Genomic DNA, 21,365 nt, shown 5'->3' on the forward strand with positions numbered 1-21,365 from the left:
AGACATAAAGATCATCTAGCTGTGAGAAAGTACCCTATTGATGTCCAACAGTGATTTGACTCATCAGCGTATTATCCCTTAGCTCTTACCCTTCTCTATCCTTTCATCCCCTCTCTCTACTATTCACTTGGTTAAAAATGCTGACTTTACTCAGGGATCCTTGAGAACAAGGTGGGCATGTAACATTGTAAGAGCCTGGTAAGAGCACAATAGGCATACAGATATGACACTATCTTTAAGCTAATCCTCTTTCTTAGTTGAACCTGGACACAGTTGCTCTATTTCCCTCAATATTGAGGAATGAACAATGAAAAGGGGGTATTTATAACGAAGTGAAATGCCTAGCCTATATGACTCCCTCTTGTTCAAGTCTGCTTTGTTCTCATGGCCTTCCAGATTCTGCTTAGTCTTTCATATAGACATGCTAATCATTAGAGAGATTCTGCTTGCTTCAGTTTTACAAAAACAGCCCCTTCCAGAAGGTGCCTCTTCAGAGGAGATAAGAAAAGTATGTATAAAAATAATGATTTATCAAAGATTTGCAGGGACCCTGCGCATAATCTTTCTCAGATCCCTGCTGGTGCCTAGATGCTTGGGGTTGTCAATCACCTCTTGTCCCTCCCATTTCTTCTTCTCTTGACATAAAAGAAATGTGAACACTGTACTTAAGATGGATTTGAGGCACCACAAGATCTCTCATCTTCTCAGTTGGTACTTTGATCAATGAGCCTTTCCTTACTTCCAAAATGTTGGATGAAGGGATACAATTCCTTTGGTGGAAACCAAGGGAGAGAACACTGAAATTATGATTGCTTTCATTGTAGAAAAGGGTTTTCGGACTTTGAGGACAGCATCTAGTTAGTACACATTGGGTGTTTGGTGCCCAACTAAAAACCAGTAATCAATGGTAATAAACAATAAGATAATTTTCTATATATTGTGACACAGACATCTAGGCCCTTTTTTATTAAAAAATCAATTCAGTACATATACATTTAAACAGACAGAACTGTCCAACTTAAAGATTAAGGGTTTAAAAAATCTTGAGGTTAAAAAATCTATTCAGTTCAATAATTTAAAAATATTGAGTTATGCAGTGTGTTATCAAACTGTTCACTGGATAAAACAAAATAATTATGTTGAATTTTCTTAATTCATTCAGCATTTCAAAATTTTAATTATATTGTTTAATACTGTCTGAAATGACCTCTACTTAGACAATCTCCAGCCAACAGATTTGTAGGGTCACTTTCTCTATATATATTATTGTTCTTTACCGATTATTTATAATTTCTAATTTATTTGTTATTCAATTGATTAAATATACATTTTAAGATATATCTCAGTTTTCCCCACATATGCCAGAATGGTGACTAAGGACAAAAGTGAACATTTAACTTGTTTAAACATGTACTGTAATACCCATTATCATTTTGATAATAAATAATGACTTTCAGTTATGAGAAAGAGATTTATAAGCTAGCAAGTCTAGAAGAAGTAGCAATACACCAAATAATTCAAGAAATCAACCTCAGTAATACAGTTGTCTATTTTATTAAAAAAGTTACAAACAGGTGGACTGCAGGGTCATCTTACAAAATGACAAGAATGAAATCTATTGGAAAAATTTACTTTTACAAATCTTTATAGGTCATTGTTCAATGTTTGTACTTGTTATTTGAGATTTTTACCTCTCATTGATAAAGTTACAGTACATTAGATCCATGATAATAGGCTACATGATTTTATTTGCAGAGCCCTACTGCAGTGATTTGAACAACTCCTAAACAGATGCCATAGTAAAGACAACACATATATTGCATTTAATATTAATTTATTTTCCTAATAAGCAACCTGACATGCAATCTATTGAGGAAGCTAAAATAACTTTTGGTCCCTTTTCTTAAAATGTGCTGGAAAAACCACCTTTAAATCACTTTCCCCTGATTCCTAAGATCCTAAGTTAATTCAAGTTAAATTTGCTGCTGAGGTTAATGACAGAGAAAGATAGGGAAGGAGGGACAACGAGAAAGAGATGGGGGAGGGGGGAATGAGAATGAGAACTACTCATAGGAAAGAAACACTGTATTAAAAAAAAATCCATGTGCAGAAAATTGAAGTCATCATGAATTATTTGATTCCTTTAGAATTTCACAAAGCTAATAAAAACGAACCACAATTACTTAAACTACTTTGAACTGAGTGTTTGGTTTTAAGTTTGGTATTAAAGTGCAAACTTAAGTATTCATTTTAAGCAGTTAATAAATAAGAAATAATGTTTCAATTGCCTCCATCCTTACAATCTTACCATAAAATCCAAAATTCAAGATCAAGCATTAACTTTGAGGGAATTTGATCAGGAATCAAATGCAACACGATTTTAAAAAAGGAAATCAAAGTTTAATCAAATTCTATGCAATAATTAATGGTCATGCTGACCAATAAATCACATGAATGTAGATATCAGTTTATTTGAACATCACACACAATATAAATTTAAAATTGCCACACCCTTCCATAAACCATCACTGCATATATTAGAGCATTCCTTGACAAAGTTATTGAGCTATTATTATAGATCAAAAGTATAATTTTGGTTTTTTGTTTGTTTGTTTGTTTTATTTAGAAGCATGTTCAAATGACTAAAGCTGGGCTCCTAAAATTGGGAACTTTGGTGCAGTAGGTGAGCTGCAGTTACCAACTTCTGCAAAATTAAATGCACACAATTAAATCAAATAAAAACCCAACAACAAAATACTGTCAAACTTACAAAATTTTAAAATCATTGCTAGAAAAAGAGCTTGTCATGATGTGAAAAACAAACCTAAAGATTACTCTTTATAAGTTTCCTTTCTGTTTCTATACCTGTGTTACTGATAAAATGTTCAAGTATTCAGACAAAATGTGCTATTAGGTAAACAACATGGAAGGCAATGGCTATTAGAAGCACATTTGGGGGGGAAAAAAAAAAGCCCAGAGACTTGGCGCTATTGTCCCTCCTGTTACACAGATTTCTTTTTTGTCTCTACTACGAACATGCTTCTTTAAAATAAACTACAAAGCAATTGTGATAGTGCAAGAAAATGTTAACAAATATTGCTTTAAACTATTATTTGGAAAGACGAATATTAAGAACTAGAAAGTGTATATGACTTTACTTGAATTCAATTTTACATGTGCAGAAGTCCATTAGATGTCAATACAAGCCTGACAGGCAAAGCTGAGCTATCTCTGTTTAGGTATACAATTAATTTACCATGGATACAATATCCCTTTTCAAAGGCATTGCTAAGTAGGTCATAACTAAATTTAGAACTTAACAGAAAGGAAAATGTTACTGCTGAAATTTGATGCTGTAAATGAGATTAACACCTGTGAAAAACCTAATGGAATCAAATGCTTAAATCTTTAGCTAAATGCTCTACAGCAGGGGTCCCCAACCTCCGGGAAGCAGATAGGCACCGGGCCTGTTTAGGAACCCGGCCACACAGCAGGAGGTGAGCTTGAATGTAATGAGTTTGAATCACCCTGAACCCAACCTCCACCCCAGGTTCATCTTCCACGAAATCAGTCCCGGTGCCAAAAAGGTTGGGGACCTCTGCTCTACAAATACCATTTGAAACTTGCATAACATGTTAACTACTAAAACACATCACAAACTGCACTTGAAGGGATATTTCATCCATATAGGTAAAAATGTGATTTTTAGTTCCTTTTTACAACACTGCCACACGTAAACAAAGTCTCAAAGTATTAACCAACAATTTAAAGGAGAAAGATTTTACAAATAGAATGAAGCACTGGTGCGAGGTAATATACAGAAGTAACCATTTGTTTAAGGCTCAATTTTTTCTCCATTATAACTTTCTTTTAAAAGGCATTGAGTAGGTAATACTGAGTTTGAGTATTTAATAAATACAACTTGAGAAACTGATTAAAGAAATCAATTAAAATATTAAAAATTAATTCTTGCATATTAGCCATCAATAAGAACTTAGAAAGCTATAAAAGGACTGATTGATAAAGAATAGATTTTAAACATATGGTAAACGTGCTAAGCATTCTTATTTAAGGTCAATGGATCTTGAAGGCCAAAGACCTTATGCACTTAATTAGATGTATGGCAACATGCTGTAATAGAGACAGGTTTACCAAGGCTCAGTTCTGCAACCCAGGTTGTAAAGTTCTCCAAAGCAGCATCTGTGCAAATTTCCTCTGAGTTTTATCTGCAATTAATATAAAAATGTCATAAAAATACAGAAACATAGCTTACTGATTAAAATGAGAACACTGACAACAGATCTACATACACATGGACATGGCACCAGAATAACTATGTTAAGGTGGAATTTTTCTGTGTTCACCATAAGTTTAACCGAAAGAGTAATTTTCTGTGGTCCAAAAAAATCATTAGAAACAGAAACACTCTAATGATGCATTTGATGTAATATACTGCATGTATGTAACAACTCTGGTTTATTTTTATTAATGTTTTTAAAGATTTTATTTATTTATTTATTTATTTATTTATTTATTTATTTTCAGAGAGAAGGGAGAAGGAGAGGGAGAGAGACATTGATTGGTTGCCTCCTGCTCACCCCCAACCGGGGACCTGGCCTGTAACCCAGGTACATGCCCCGACTGGGAACTGAACCAGTGACCCTACAGTCTGCAGGCCAGCACTCAATCTACTGAGCCACACCAGCCAGGGCTATTTTTTTAAATAGCACTATATATGCTTGTATTATACTTCATACAATATAAATTTTTTTTCTTCCTGGTTTAAAAGATCCTACAGTATAAAAGTGGCAAATGTTACTTCCACTTTGAATTTGATATGTTTATATATTAATAGAAATGGTATCAGAATTAAATGCATATTAATTATGAGTTAACTTGACAGTATGCAAAACTTTCCCAAAATTTAGGTGGTGTTTTTTGAGAACTTAAAATACATAACTGTAATGCCATCAGGTTTTAGCTATTGAGTACCTACTAGGTACCCTGACTTGGAATAGATGTTAAGTGACAGCAATAGTTCATACTTCCCACTCTGGTCTGCCCTTTTGAGGACATTTTCCCAACCATAGGAACTTCTGTGATTGGGATGTCCCAGTTTTGCACTTACAGTTGCTAGACTTCTGCCCTTCTAATTAATATAGGGGTGGGGGGGCGGGGAATCTATCATTCAGACATAATGTCCTTTAACTGTGCTGGGTCACTAAATAGCTTCTAAGAGAGTGAAATTACATTTGTATTTAGTGTAAAAAATAAAAATTGTTAAATAAAACCAGAAACGAGTAGAATAACAGCCATGGAGAATGCCAAGTGAAACCAATTTAAGGTCATTTAATGCTCTACCAGTGTGTATACAATGCATAATTTTAATTTCATTTGACAGCTACACTTCTATTTGTATTCAAAGAGCCGGAGAGAACTTTTTATTAGAAGCTATACCATAAAAATAATTAATTTTTTAAAAATGTCCTCTATTATTGCAATTCTGTTACCTAAACATATTAGGAAAAGCAGACAAACGTTTGCCTTTTTAGAAATGATTCTAAAAACATTTTTCTTCCAATTAAAATTAAAATTTTTTTGCATTAAAGGACACTGTTAATTAGAGCACTGGTTATTTAAGTCTGGGTAAGTCCAGTTTCCTCATTATTAAAATAAGGATAATAATTCTTTCTCTAGACATTTGTTAAACATCGTAAGGTAATATGTGAAAGCACTTTATATGTCAAATATAAGGTAGTTTTTCATTTCTCAACTACATTACAAATTTCTAGAAGACTAGGATTATGTCTTTAGTATCTAAAGACCATTTTATTTTTTTACCTTCATTTGAATTTTCATATTCATTTGAACACAACAGTATTTCATTATAATTGTAATTCTTTGGGAAGACTTTTCAGAAATCCACGCTAGACTTTCCTCGATTAATTCGAATTAACATGTTTTCTATAAATTTTAATCCACATTTTTCAAATTAAAAAGTTATAAAGACTTGGGATTTTAAAATGTGATTATATGTCTGAATAGTGAAAACTTGTAATATGTGATGATTTAATAGTTCAGGCATTCTCTGAAATAAAATTGAGGAAGTAGTGACTATTTATTTGTAGCCAAAATAAGCACGAAGAATACAAACCAGCTTATTAAGCATGATCTATATTAAATAAAAGGTAATGTATGCATTATTTTCCACCCTCTAAAAACCTGATCAACATTTAGTTCATCAATATTCCACAGGATGACAATACTCCAGTGAAATCAAGAGACATAGATAAATTCCAGTTTACACTCAACAATCTTAATAGGAGACATACCATTAAACAACAAAGTATTAATACCATCTACTTTCAAGAAAATAATAAATTATATTCTCTGGAGTAATAAATCCTGAAGCAAAAGCATACATTAAGCAAAAAGGACAGTCTCTCTCAGATTAGAATTTCACAGAATGTGAAATGTAAATGTTATTGCTTCTCACTGTGACAGCACAATTTTCAGTGTACTAACAACTCTCGTTCATTAAAAAAAGAAAACACTCTAGAAGCTTTACAGGCAGCTGGTCAAACTCATACTTTTTAACTCCCTTGATATCACAGACACATTGAAAAAATATAATTTGCTTTTTGTGAGATAGAACACAAGTAATTCTTGTCCTCACTCTCAAGTTTCTACCAAGACACCCAACAAATCTTAACTCTGGAAGTCTCTGCTCAAAACCTTGCCTAACTGTTTTCATTTTTTTTCTAATTAGATTTTGTTATAGAAAAGTACAAAAAAACCTCAAACAATAGTCTTAACTTTTCGTTCAGAAAATTATGACATAGGATCTTCCCAGTGGGGGAAATTGGCACACAAGAGTACCAAACATAGGAATGAAAGAACAAAGATCATTACTTATATCAGCATGAAGAAAAACGGAGATTCTTGCTTCAAGACTAGCACATCATTTCACATGGCAGTAGAATGCCTGGGATGAAAGGCTTAACAGTTTATAAATGTCTTTTTAGCTTAGCTGCATTTACCATTTCTAAATATTATTGCATTTGTTAGCACTTTTTAGCAAATATAAATGTGCAATCATAATTGATTTTAATTTTTTCCCAGTATTAGACATGATATTCTGGAGATTTAACAAAAAAAATTAACTAAAATTCTCTATTTTTTACTTTGCATTTTTGTATCCAAGATAAATACTAGTTATATTGGCAAAATACTAGGCTGTAATTCCATTTATAGAAGTTATGTTTTTGTTAAATATCGTTTGTTTCTCTATCCTAATTTGCATAAAATCATAAAGCATGGGGGGGATCGAGTGGGAGGACTAGGTTATTAAAAACGTTCACCTGTCATCCATTAAACACAGAGAGCAAAAGCTGAACCTATGGGATAGAATCCTTGAATGAAAGTGGAATCAATGTATTAAAAGAGAACATGCACCCCAAATGTTTATGGTGAACCCAGGGCAGGAGGGAGGGAGAAGCAATTTTTCTTATGGTTGGACCTAAAATCTCTTTTAAGTTTAAATTAATATGAGTTCAGTTCTGAGATCTCAAATAGTATCATCACCATATCCAGTGAAACAAGCAGCAATAGTGTAAAAATAATGATCTGATCCTAGCTGCTAACTTCAAAATAGACCAGGTAGGGTACTGCTCCCCTTAACTCTAAATTGCTTTTACTGTATCCAATGTTCCTAGGACTATAGCTAATCAAATGAATTTGGGATTATGCTTTTGGTAGAGTAAGTTTTTCTTAATGATATTATCTTCTGGATTTTAGAATTCCACTGAGAAGTAATCCCATGAGGGGAATCTTTCCTGTAGTAGGCTACAATACTTCCTTGGTGGCAATTTTCCAACTCCATGCTGCAATTTATGTTAATTCTACTGATGGTTCATTCCAAGCTAGAGAGGTAAGAGTAAAACTGAATGGCTCACATGCATTTTATTCTGCAATAAAATCCTAATCTTGAGGTTAAAGGAAGCAATTAAGGAGGGAACAGATATACAAAATGTCACCAGACACCTCCACACCAAGAGCAGGTCTAACTAGGCACCTATCCACGCTGAATTGTCACAAACCATGAATCTTGTGGGAGTCAGTAAGGCTCTGAGAGAATCAGTGGGGCAGAAAGGACAAAGCAACTGTGTTCTTTCCTCTTACCCCACGGCCACTGCAGGTCTTTATGGTACATACTACGTCTAAAGCATGCTTCCCCCTCCATTCAGGGCTGCCATGCCACAGGCTCCATTTGAACTGGATGACAAATGAGCATTTAAAATGAGCTACTTTCCCCACTCAAAGTGATATGTAAAATAGGGCTCGGGGAAATGTATCTAAACTGTAACTTCTGCAATAGAATTCTACCCCAGTGTTTTACTGATTATGATTAGCATTTAACTTGGATGTTGGAAAATGCCAGCATTTTAAAGTATACAATGTGATCTAATGTTCATGATTTTCTCCGCACACTTGCTAACTCCCCACCATATCATATCTAATTAAAAGATGTAAAATATTAGAAACAATTGATTACACACATTTATTTAAAAAATTTAAAAACTAATCAATTCCACTGTGTTTAGAAATAGTAAAGCCGGCTAGACTAAAATGACATTAATAAATGGTTCAGCCTTTCAGGAGCCTTTGTTAACATCCTGGGCATTCTGCTGCCACATGAAATGAAGTGCTAGTCTGGAATCAAGAATCTCCCTTTATCTTTGGGATGACATATATGATGAACTGAGGCTGACATAAATATTGATTTTTGTTCTTTCAGCTTGATTCCTGGTGTTTGGTACTCTTATGCACCATTTACTCTCATTGGGAGAACCTTTTCCATAATACATGGAGAAAATAGGATTAAATTTTGCAGAAGATCTTCAAACCATAGTGAAGAACACATTTTTTTATTCCCATTTTCTTCTTTTAAAACTTTTGTCAATATTGGACAGGGATATAGGAATCTTTGAAAGGTAATCTTTTAAAACTGTATTTGCCAAGAGTATTTACCAAACTGTCACATTTAAGTTATAACTTTACTTCATTTCCCACCTTCCTTTGAGGGAATTAACAGAATATTTTAGGGTATTATTTTACTCCTTTTTGGCACTCCCTGTTTGGAATCACCTCTACTCTGTCCCCATTCACTCATATCCTACCTATTCTTTAATGCCTGACCCAAATGCTACTACTCCCCAATTCCTCTGATTCAGTGGTTCTTAGCCAGAAGAAATTTTGCCCCCTAGGAGACATTTAGCAATATCTGGAGAAATTCTTGTGTGTCACAAATCAGGGGTGGAAGGAATGCTACTGGCGTCTAGTGGAGGGATGCTGCTAAACATCCTACACCCTGCCCCCAACAGAAAGCCCAGAATGTTGAGAAACCAGCTTTGTCTGGATGTGGTCTCTGCTTTGACTGAATCCCCACATCACTGTGACTTACTTCTTTTATAGTGTTACAAGATTAACAAAACACCCATCATTCTCAACAACAGTATATATACCAAAATAACCATCTGTCAATGATTCGCACCATCACCGAGGAGCTATGATGTAGTTTAAAAGCAAACTACAGGGCTGCAACACTGACCCAAGTTTCTATTACACTATTGCTGCACAGTAAAAGAAGTCCTTCAATGCACTTGATGGCAGGCTACTCAGGTCAGTAAGGAAACTAGCCATGAAAGCAGTACATAAAGGATCTGGCCTTGAATTCAAACTCGCACTAAGATTATTGCCAGTGAGAGGCTGAAAGGTGAAGAAACAATCCTGGGAGCCATGCAAGCAGGCATTGGGCAAAGGCTGGTGACCCAAATTGAAAGGTGGTAAGATATAAATGTGAGGAATTATCAGAAACAATTATTAGTGCATTAATAAATTTTCTTCCAATTAAGAGCAATCAGCTTACAACAATCACAGTCTTTCTGACTTATTGGTGTCTTATTATTTCTAACTTTGACAAAGTAGTCTTCTAAATATTAAAGATAAGCATTTTTCAAATCAACTTTACTTGTCAAAGTTTGATCTTCAATCTAGATCTACAACTGAGAGACTTCAGAGCTTCATGATTTAAGCTACAAAATTCAGAATCCATAACCTATGTTTTTAAATAGTGAGCAAGTAAGCATAACCACAAACTTTCAGGACCTCAGGTTACAGATTTCCATACATACCAGTTCAGTCTTATTTGAAGGAAAGGGGAAAGGGGGAAAGGGGAAAGGGGAAAAAGGAAAAGGAAAGGAAAACTGCATATAATGCACTTTGTTCTAAAAGGTCTTGGTCAATCTTGGTCAGGGAATTCCATTAAATATTTTCAGAAATTCAGCTGATTAGATATTTTATTTCAAGGGTCGCACTCTCAATAGCATATTCTGCTTAAAAAATGAAAACCAAAGACTACACAGGCAACTTGACCCATTATTATAAAAAATGAGCAGTTATTGGTATTAATATTTTCTGATTTTTAGTATGTTAACAAAAAATGTAAACAGAATTGGCTTGATATATTTAAAAATATTTAATCATTCCTATAGGTAACCAAATAGACTAAAAGTAATTGTCACAAAAGTTACAAAATAAACTCAGAAATAATCCAGAATGACTTAAAAATAGCTTTAGAAATTGCCCATTTGCTGATTTCACTGAGACATCTGGCCCTCTACATGTATGAAAGCAATTTTATTCTGTTTACTTTATATAACTGTCTACAATAATGATGGGAAGAAAATTGGGAATGTTTGTGGGAACTGGTTAATTTTTCATAAAAATGATAAAACAAAAATGTGTAAACTTATCATTTTCCAAATTAAAAGTGTCAGAGAAATAGAGCATAATGGTGAAGACATAATCGTTATGCAGTTTGTTCAAACTTGAAAGCTTGCTTACAGTTTAAGAGAGATTATGGAAATAGCAACACAAGACTCTATCACCTACATATACCTGCTCCTGCTTCAAAAGACTATACTAAGTATGACACTGTCATCAAAACATATGCTGGGATACAGTCTGAACAGTGACTTTACAAGGTAACACATGTAGCCAGTTATAATGAAGTAAATGATTTTTCCATCATATTCTGCTTTGCTGGAAAGCTGATGAGTGAAAGCATTTTGAATGAAGCACTGTGGTCATCCTTCCTTTTCAAAGATGTCACTACCTGACAGAAAATCTTGTCTGAAAAGATAAATTAGGGACGGTTAACCTTTTGTCCAGGGAGCACATATGAAGCCAGACCTTTGAATAGGAATCACCACTGAGATTTGAAATGCCTGTTGCCATTTGCAACATTGCCTCCTAGACTTGAGGTCAGTCTTGGCTCATTTCCATTCCTGATGTTGTCAGGCAAGTTTGGCATTTGCTGTGGTTTCTCAGTCATCCAGTCTATTGGTTATTTTAGCTAACTATCTAAATGTCTAAATGAGATTATCTGCCCAATTACAATCTAGATTTAAAAGTCATGATACGAATAAAATAATCTCATTTTAAAGGCTCAATAAGTTTTATATAACAACTTTTTAAAAAACTCATTCACTTAAAAACTTTTATTATCATTTGATTCAATGAAAAGTTCAAAGGTTTTGTTATTATTTTTATTAACTTCGTTATTTATTAAAATGAATAAAAAAAGTTTCCTGGGCTTGGGACTGCTCCTTCTAACACATCAGGGATGATTTTGCCAGACTCTCATTTGGACCATATATTCATAGTATAGTCAAGGTACATTGTAGCACTATTATTTGTTATCATCAGAGATCATTTAAGTCCCTCAAGTGCCAGGTACAGATGAACTTGATTAAATAATCATTCTGTTAAAAAAAAAAAGCATTTTCGTGATTAGTAAATTGATTCTTTCAATTATAACACCTCTCTAGCCCAGGACAGAAAAATGTAGAAAACAAAACTAATCATCTTCTGAAATTATTACTGGATAATCTCTTGTGCATTCTGAAAGTTAAATCACCAAAACACTGAAAAGGTGTATTAACCTTTAACTCACCCCTCCCCAAAGGAATGTTATCAATCAAGCAGAGAGAGAATAGTGACTCACTTTAAAAAATAAATCTTGTGGTAGGAGTACAGCAATTTCTTGCCTTTGTTTCCCTTAATTTTCTGCATTGAATGTAGACTATTTTGTGCAAAGGGAAATGTTATTTTAAAAATACAGAAATTTAAGGGAGTGCAATGTGTATTAATATTAACGAGCTTTGTTATACTTGATCAAAAACAAAACACTCTCTGGCTCATAAGAACCCATCAACGACTAACCTGCTCGGTATGGCCATGATTGAGGTTATCTTTTTTACTGGACAACACAAGTTGTACAACACTGATCTTGCTTCTCGGGCAGGGATGAATAGTTCATTTGCCTGACGATCTCAGCAAAAAGTTCATCCACCATTGATTTACTTTTTGCCGATGTCTCCATGAAAGGGCAGCCCCATTCTTGAGCCAGTGCTCTGCCTTCTGAAGACATAACCTCTCTTTCTGGTTCCAGATCCACTTTATTTCCTACTAGGATTAGTGGGACTTTTTCATATCTCTTCACTCTGACAATCTGATCTCTCATTGGCTTGATATCCTATTCAAACAATCACAAAGAGAAAGAAAAAATTATGCTCTTTTCATAACCATAACAGAAATATGAGAATCTTACAAGAACTCAACCCTCAGTGAGTAAGAAAGCTGAGTAAAAAAAAACAAAAACAAACAAAAAAACCCAGCGCATATGAGAGGGCAACCAACTGATGTTTCTCTCTCTCCACCCATCTTCTTTCTCCCCTCTCCTCTCTCCCTCCCCCGCTCTTTCTCTTGCTCCCTTCCAAAAGCAATGAAAAATGTCCTCAGGTGAGGAAAATCAATCAATCAATCCATCAATCGCACCCAAACAGAGAAGGCCTTTTCTCCAGTGAAGTAAAAACTAGATAATTTCCACAAACCCTACCTGGTGGGTCTCTGTCAAGAATATAAAATGTAGGTTGCACACTAACCTTCTGATTAATTTAGTCACTTCTTTCCCACAGTCTATACTGATTTTAAAAGTTCCAAAATACGATGAATCCATTCACACGTAAGGGTGTTTGGTCATCTCTTTAAATCTGCCAGCTTGTCATCCCTCCTCCTAACACCTGATTATCCTAGCACAGGATTGAAGCATCTATGCATTTCTAGTCATTTAGCAAGAGCACTTGAGAGAAAGTGTTTAAGGTGAAAACAAAAATACTGTGCCATGCCTAGAAAACCAAAGTTAAAAGCAGATTTATACATTTATATTTTTCATTTTACATTTAACAGTATACTTTTATCTCATTAAAATCAAACACCTTAAAACATACTTAAATATAATAAAAACTATTGTAACAATGAGCAGCTCCTGGGATCCATAGGCAGGCAGGAGTCTGAGCAAAAGTCATACTTTTCTTTGCCTACATTTGGGTTTACAACTTGAATTTTCTCCCAAGTGTATTACTTTGTAATTGCAATTCATTATAAAATATAAAAGCGTTGGATATTCCCTAGTATCATCAATTTTAGGGGGTATATTAATTAAAGATAGTATTATACATTTTATACTATCATTACAATTTTTTTGATTTTTCATAAAAGGTTAAACTTAAATATAAGCATGTGTTAATTTAAATAGTTACAGTACACAGCATGTTCACATGTTGGATGTAGGAAAAAGAGGGGACTGAAAATTTACAAAAACAGTTATTTTATATTTGCAAGAATTTTTTTATTTGGTCATATATCAAATCAATGTTCTAGGCTAAGCTTCATTTCCTTGTGTCTTCATAAAAACCCAAGTTCAACTGGAAATCAAATTTATGGCACTTGGCTTTAAAAGAGTTTTAAGTCTCTGCTGAAATAATGGCAGATTTTTCACTCTCTATTTATGTCTATAACAGAAGTAGATATAATTGAAATCTTATGAAAAACCCTTCAGAAGACTTCCAGCCTCTACAGAGTCAGCTAATAGAATAACAAGTCTCCAAAGGATCTTTTTTAAATTTTTTTATTGTTGTTCAATTACAGTTGTCCCCATTTTCCCCCCTTATTCTCCCTTGCCCTGCCCTGCCCACCTCCCCCACATCCCAGAAAGAAAATGCCTGCCAAAAAACACCTTTAGTACTTTTGGGGGGAAAATGTGTTTGATACTATTGCTTAGAAATTTAAGCCTACATAAGATGAACTTCAATTTGGTCAATATAACTTTGAATCATTTACCCAGAACTTACTATCTTTAAAAGAAAAAAATTCTGAAGTGCTACATCCCACCACTGAAAAAGTTCACTATAGTACTTTAATTTAAAATACTAAGAAAACTGCAATTAGCACATTGGCTTGACTAAAGCACTTAACGTCTCCTAAGAAAGAAACATTAAGAGAATATCTTTAAATGCAGAAAAATATCCATTTCCTAAATCAATGGAAGTCAATATAATGGGTCAATATGAGGTTATTTTCAGGGAATAAATAGCAACATTTATTGCATCTCGTAAAATAATGTTAAACCCAGTGGAGGACAGGACAGATTTTCCGAGGAAACTGGACCATCTCCAGTTTGGCCACCCAGCCAAGGTTAGAAATCTGCACTTGTTCAGTGTTCCCAGATCCATGTATTTTGTATAAATATAGTCAGTGTTATCAGAAACAATTTGGATAACTGCAGAAAGGGACGCTCATTCTACATTTTTGTTGGTTATTAATTCCAAGCACTAGTCTTTTCAATTAATAACGTTTCCTTCACATGCCCCAAGTAAGTAAAATGCCTAGAAGGCACGTCTTGAGTTCATCTTGCAGCACTAAAGATTTATGAAGCTGGTCGAGAAACTTGGGTGAGCGCAGAGAATGGGGTGGGAGAAGCAGCCATCAGAAGAGTTATATGTGCAACAGATATTCGGCTCCAAATAGTTTTCCTTCCAAAGTGCTCTATGTACCCAAGATTATTTTTTAATGCTGATTTGTTGAGTATATTAATCAATGCTTGTTGAAATGAACAAACAACTTCAGAAGGTTATATTCCAAGCTAAATATACACGTACTGATCTAGTTCTTTTTCATTTTTCTTTGACTTAAAAATAACTTCAAAATATTTGTTGCCGGTTGTTATTTTACTACTCTCTATAGAAACAACCCAACACTTTTTTCATGCCAGGGGTAACCTCAAAAATGCGCCATGTCTAACTTTCAAAAGCAAAACATAGTCATTTACGCACGGTTCAAGCAAACCAGAAGTAAAAGTAGAATTACCACACCCCCTTTTAACAAATTACCAGACTTGGTTTGGTTACCTGAAAAGACTGTTGATTAACGAGACTATAAACCAGGATGAAACCTTGGCCGTTTTTGATGTAGAGATCTCTCATGGAGGCAAACTGCTCAGTTCCTGCGGTGTCCAGAATTTCTAGCACCGACGGAGAAGAGTCCACTTCGATCTCTTTGCGGTAGAAATCTTCAATGGTGGGGTCATATTTCTCAATGAAAGTCCCAGTGACAAACTGCACAGTCAGGGCAGATTTGCCAACCCCTCCGCTCCCTAACACCACTACCTTGTATTCCCTCATGAATCTCACCTTCACCAACGCCAACACGAGGGAAGAAAAATAAAGCCCCGCCGCTGCCTGGCGAGGAAGAAAGTGGGCGGAAATCTGCGGAACTGGGGAGGAGAGTGCAGAGAACCAGAGGGCCCAACAGGGGAAGAAGAGGAAGTTAAAGGCGGGGGAGGGGAGAGAGCAAAGAGTCGGGGTGGGTGGGGATGGGATGGTAATGCCCCTCCTATAGGAACTGAAGCCCAGGCAGGGGGCGTGGGGAGGAGGGCGAGCTTGGAGAAGGCCAGTGAGGGTGGGGAGATGAAACGCGCCCCTCTGAGGCAAGAGCTAGAGGCCGCAGATCTGGGGGCCCTAGCGGGCAGGCTGGTGACGGAGGAGCCCCCAGCCAGAGGCTGCCCCCACTCCTCCTCCGCCCTTCACACAAAGGGGCTCCGGGACCCCGCTTCCTGCTCTTGCTGCTGGGCCGGCCCAGGCCTCTGGTCTCCGCGCCCGTCTCTGCCCCCGGGCGGGTCTCTCGGCCGCGGCTCCCGCGGGCGTCGTCCGGCCTGTGATGAGAGAAGGGCGCACGTTACCCTCCTGACCCCCGACCGCCCCAAACCAGCAACCCCCGCTGCCGCCTCCCCCGGTTCCCCCCATCATCGAGATCCGGCTGTGTCTGCCAATGCTGCCGCCGCCGCTTACCCTGCTGTCCTCACCCTCCCGGCTGTCCGGGAGGTTCTGTCAAGCCAAGGCCATGGTCACGGGCCGGCTTCTAGCTCTCACCGCCGCCCCAGCGCTACTATTCGCGGAGGGGAGAGGGGCGGGTGCTGTCCTGGCGGCGGCGGCCGCAAAGACGCCAGGCTAACCCACCTCTTTTTTTTCACCCCCCCACCCCACCCCACCCCACCCCACCCCCCAGAACACACCCGGAAGGGTTTCCCCGACACACTGGCTGAAGTGCCCCAGTTCCCCGACACTGTACTGGATCACTTCCGGTGGGGAAAGTCCCACCTCTTCGGAGCGAGGCGGATGGCTCTGCGGCCGCGCCCTACTGAGAGAGTCGGCTGGGGACTGTTTCTGGTCCGTGCTACGAACACGGCAAAAGGCCGGTCCGAGAAACGGCACCATCCTTCCCTTCCCGGCCGGCCTGCAGCTGCTGCTTCTGACAGTCCCACCCCAAAGTCCTTGAAGCCCATCCGCATCTCAGCCATCCTTAGCCCCGCCTGAGGACTCGATCAGCTCGTTGGCAAGTGCTTGAGAGCCAGTAATAATCTAACGACTGGGAGAACACCATCCATCGTAGGACCAGAAGTGGCAGGGAAAATAAAACAGCCAAGAAAGTTGATTATCTTTGCTGGTACTTCTTCCACTTGATTTTTTTTTTTCCCTAAGAAACGCGTGCAGACTACCCTTAGACTCCACTATTGCTCTGATTTTGTATGTGGTGTGTTTTACTTAGCTGTCTCTGAGAAATAATTAAATACACAGTGCTTTTATCATCTGGCAAATCTACCTTGACTCTACCAGCAAATGCCAAAGTCACTCCTTCTCTTTCTTGTCACCAGGCTCGGAAAACAAAAGGATTATAAATAGACTTTGCAGGTACTCTAACTCAGCTTTGCCTCTGTTTGATTCCAGCAGCTGCACAGCAGGAAAGGTAACCAATATCCAGGGAAGAGTTGATTGGAAATTGTGTATTCCTGCAAACTAACTTCTTTTAGTCTTTCATTATCTGCATGCACAGTTATTTGCATGGCTGGCTTTTCCTCGTTAAAGTTTGCTCTAATAGCCATCCTTCATAGTCATTGCAATTCAAAAGGGAAGGACTCCGGTGTTAAAACACTAAGTTTCTATTTTTAGATAAAATTGGTACTTCTTACATATCTTTCTGCCAACTTTCTCTTTGTAAACTTTGTGTCACATCCACAGGCCCAGAAAGCTAGGTTATATTTTAGGCATGTCACTTTCCTTTTTGAGTCAAGCGTGCACCCAGAAACCTGTGAGACTTGTTGGCCAGTCAAGTTAAATTGGCTCCAAATCCCTTACCTGTAAGCCCTAATAGTCAGAATGTATAAAAATATTACCATCCCAATTGTTAGATATTAGAAAACAGGCAAATCACAGTAATGTGAAGAAGTCCTACTATGACTCTCTCTGAGTCGCAATGCCACTTACTGTATTCCAAAGACAGTTTAGTTGAATTTCTCCTCGGCCTAGGGCTAGGGCAATCAGTCCTGCGAAGTCTCCAGCTCTGGCTCCAGCTGGCCCTAGTCTAGCCTGATGTATGAGGCACTGCCCTCTGCTGGAAGAAGTTTGGTCTATGAGTTGAGAGTTTCCCCATAGGTCACTGCTTCTTCCACACGTGCTGTTGCCTGATTTGGAGCTCTGGTGCCCATCCCCTTGTCTAACTGTTTACAGACTGGTGGAATCCACCGTGCTGCACCAGCCCTGCTTTAAACTTAGTCTAGGAATTCCTCTTCTGATCCAGCAATCAGTGTTAAGCAGTCGTGGCAAGTTTCTTCACTGTTACTAAACTGCTAAAACAAGAGAGCTCTTCTTTCTCAGGACGTTCCACCTGTTGGCAACTCTAATAGCTCTGAATTTGTTGGCCAAAGTGTTTTGGAGAGAGTTCTTTGTTTCTCCACAAAGTAAAACATACTCCTCCCCTCAGTACAGAGTCTTATTGGGTCACTATCGGCAACTACAGGGTTGATCAATGTCACTCTCAGTCTGAAGATCATCCTAAACTCTCTTAGGAAGGAGATTCAGTACAGCAGCATTTAGGAAAGCAAACAGTTGGAAGTGATTTAAATGTTTTCCAATAGGTGATCAAAAATAATAATGTGTGTGTACATTCACACAAATGGGATACTATGCAGCTATTAAAAAAGAAAAGTAGGTTCGGAAGTGCAGATAGAAAAAAATGGCCAAGATATATATTGTAAGGTTGGAAAAAAGCAAGATACAGAACAAATATATAGTTGCTCCCATTTATGTAAAATGTGTGTGAGTGTATGCAATATATATATAGCCATTAAAATCTGAAATAGTCATTAATTATCAGTAAGGAGTATTATAAAAGGATTTTTCATATTATTTTAATTTTTACACAATAATCAGGTATTATTGAGAAAAGGCAACAAACATAATTTTATAATATTTTTAAAGGAGAAACAAAAGAAAGTTGTTCAAAAAAGAATATCCTGTCTCAGGGTCCATGCACAGGTCTACCCAATTTAAGTAAACTCCCTACCCCCACCTCTCTCCTTCACCAAACATCTCTATACTTAGGAAAGTATTTCCACATACATTATCTCATTAGACTCCAGTTGTTTGCCAGTTTACTTTTATTAGGCAATAAAAGCATAAAGACCAATTAGAAGAGCACTGCCTGGCAGTCGAAAGCCAAGGGCTCTGAACAAAAGCAGACAGGCATCAGGCATTTAAACAGCAGCTCCCCCACCTCCTAGCTGTGGGACTTCAAGCAAGTGATTTCACCTATCTGAGCCTCTAATTCCTCACCTGTAAGATGGAACTAATCATTTAATGTGAGAATATAAGTATTATATGTAAAATGCTTAGCACAGCCCCTGGTTCATTATGAGCCTTTAATAAGTGCTAGCTACTTGGTTTTTAAAAGTGTTAACACAGTGTTATTTTTTTAATCAGCTGATATGGAGAGGAAAACAAAACTTAAAAAGCCCAAATACTTTCAAATGACACAAATATAATGACATAACTCAATTACTCTTTCCAAAGGTATTTATTGTTAAAAACACTTCTTGTACAATATTTTCTTTCAGGGAAAAACGTTATTTATGTGCTAGTATATCTATCAACCCGTCTTCTATATGTACTTCTTAAAATTACTAAAGTAATTTCACTATACATACCATTCTGCACCTTGCTTTTTCTTACTTACTACTATATCTTGGTGATTTTTCTATTTCAGAACACATACATCTGCCTCATTTTTTTTAATGGCTGAACCATGATTTAGTTAACCAGTTCCCTACTTAATGGCACTGGTTGCTTCTAGTTCTTTATACTGAATATCTTTCACACAACCTACATCTTTGCCAGCTAATAGTTAACGTGAATTTTAGTACCTCAATAATTGAAGCAACTGGTACTAGCATTTCAAATTCTTCTGCTAAATATTGCCAAATTGTCATTCAGAAAGATCAAACGAATTTACATTTCTACTGACACAGTGTAACTGTAACTATTTATAATCTCACCCTAGGTGTTATTAATTTCAGTATTTTATAGCTATTGTTACTAGCTTTAGGATATTTTCAAAACTAACAAGTGTAGGGTAGTGTTACAAAATAAATTTGGGCTTCAGAGCCAGATAATCCTAACACTGCCCTCTGCCAGCTAAATCTCCATTCCCTGATTTGTAAAGTTGGGCATAGTAGCTATATCTAGCTTATAGGTCTCCTTTAAAGAATAAGTGAGACCATCCATTCAAAGCACTTAGACTTCCAAACACTAACAGCTTAGTAAATGTAAACTACTTAAACAATAGCTTTCCACTCCTAAGGCTTAAAGATAGGGGGAGGGTAACTTCTCTGGAGAGTATGCCCTTGAGATTCAGAAATGTTGCTTTAATTCTGTATCAACCTCCACTCCAAAATAACTATTGCTCAGGCAATCATTTTTAAAAACAACACAGCCGATTTCTACCCTACTGTGAAGAAATCTCAGGGCATAAACTATATGCAGAATACAGAAGTTACAGGTACATAATTTTGTTTTATGCAATTAGTTTGGCACAAGTTTAAAGTGCTAAATATTTTGCTTCAGGCACCAGTTGTTCACTTCTCTTATCCCTCCTTTCCAGTTTATGTGTCCTTCAGTTGCGAGCCCTGGAGCCATTAACTGTTCTGGATAATTTCCCCTCACTTCCACTTTCCAAAGTGAGCCCACTCACATTTCAGGCCCTGGGAGGGAGAAAAAAATGACAAGCCCGGTTCTTCTCATGTCCCAGGACTTTGTCTATTTTGCCTGAAGTTAGCCTTCAAGTTAGAAAACTTAGACTGTAGTGCCCTCGGTCTCGCCTATGGAAATCTTCAACAGGGCATCTCCTCTTCTTATTTCAGTGCTTTAAGAGCCCCCTTAATAGCAGATTGTCCTGGGTTCTTTCCAGCACTTTCCAGCCTCCAACATTCCAATCTTCCCTTTCAAATTCCACCTCCACCTCCACCAGCTGTTGGTTCTGCATGTCAGTCTCCCCAGGTACACAAAGGCAATTTTTATACCTTTATTTTCTTTTTCTCATTAAAAACATGTGTTTTCTTTGCAAAAAATTTAAAGGTATAATTCCACCACTACCCAAAGAAAATCACCATTATATTTTAGTGCCTTTCACAACACTTTACTGAGAGTGAAAATGTTTTTTAAACTAAGAATGGGTCATATAATTTTGCAAGCTGCTTCTTTCACTTACTGAAACTTCATGCCTGCACAAAGTATTAAAAATACTCATAGCCTGAATATACCTCATTTCCCTATAGCTTTAGCTTTCTTAACAACTCCAATTAGCATTCAATCACATTCAACATGAAATCTTTATCCAACCAACGGGTTTTTGTGGCAAGATCCACTTACCACAAAGGTCAATACTTCCCAATCCTGTCCAGGCAAACATGCCTATAGAGACACAAAACTACTCTTTTCCAGATGTCATGGCTGGGAGAGTTAGTTCTTCATAACTCAGTGAGCCACTAAATAGAGTGTACCTAAAACAGATGTGAACACCTTAATTATTTTCCCTCTTCATTTTATCTTCAATTTCCAACATAATAGATAGGA

The 21,365-nt window shown here is 37.0% G+C and overlaps 1 protein-coding gene across 2 annotated transcripts; it reads right to left on the reverse strand.

Moving 5' to 3' along the window:
* Positions 1 to 1,592: 1,592 nt before the first annotated feature.
* On the reverse strand, positions 1,593 to 16,392 carry RAP2C (RAP2C, member of RAS oncogene family). Of its 2 annotated transcripts, none has more exons than XM_054577023.1 (4): positions 16,251 to 16,392; positions 15,312 to 16,114; positions 12,286 to 12,598; positions 1,593 to 4,226 (listed from the first exon to the last, which is right to left on the reverse strand). In XM_054577023.1, the coding sequence occupies exons 2-3, from the start codon at positions 15,582 to 15,584 to the stop codon at positions 12,320 to 12,322; spliced, it is 552 nt and encodes a 183-aa protein (XP_054432998.1). In that variant the 5' UTR covers positions 15,585 to 16,114; positions 16,251 to 16,392; the 3' UTR covers positions 1,593 to 4,226; positions 12,286 to 12,319. The 2 variants fall into 2 exon arrangements, with proteins under 2 accessions (XP_054432998.1, XP_054432997.1); XM_054577022.1 differs by lacking the exon at positions 1,593 to 4,226 and adding an exon at positions 11,598 to 11,825.
* Between the last annotated feature and the right edge of the window lie 4,973 nt (positions 16,393 to 21,365).

The sequence above is a fragment of the Pteronotus mesoamericanus genome, unplaced genomic scaffold (assembly GCF_021234165.1).
Source record: "Pteronotus mesoamericanus isolate MK-2021 breed Mesoamerican mustached bat unplaced genomic scaffold, CSHL_Meso_final contig_40, whole genome shotgun sequence".
Taxonomy (NCBI): Eukaryota; Metazoa; Chordata; class Mammalia; order Chiroptera; family Mormoopidae; genus Pteronotus; species Pteronotus mesoamericanus.

Excerpts from the sequence above, each read along its gene's own strand:
- RAP2C (XM_054577023.1), bottom strand. The coding sequence starts at position 15,584 with ATGAGGGAATACAAGGTAGTGGTGTTAGGGAGCGGAGGGGTTGGCAAA. Across the intron at positions 12,599-15,311 it reads TTAATCAACAGTCTTTTCAG|GATATCAAGCCAATGAGAGA; the intron begins GTAACCAAACCA and ends TTGTTTGAATAG.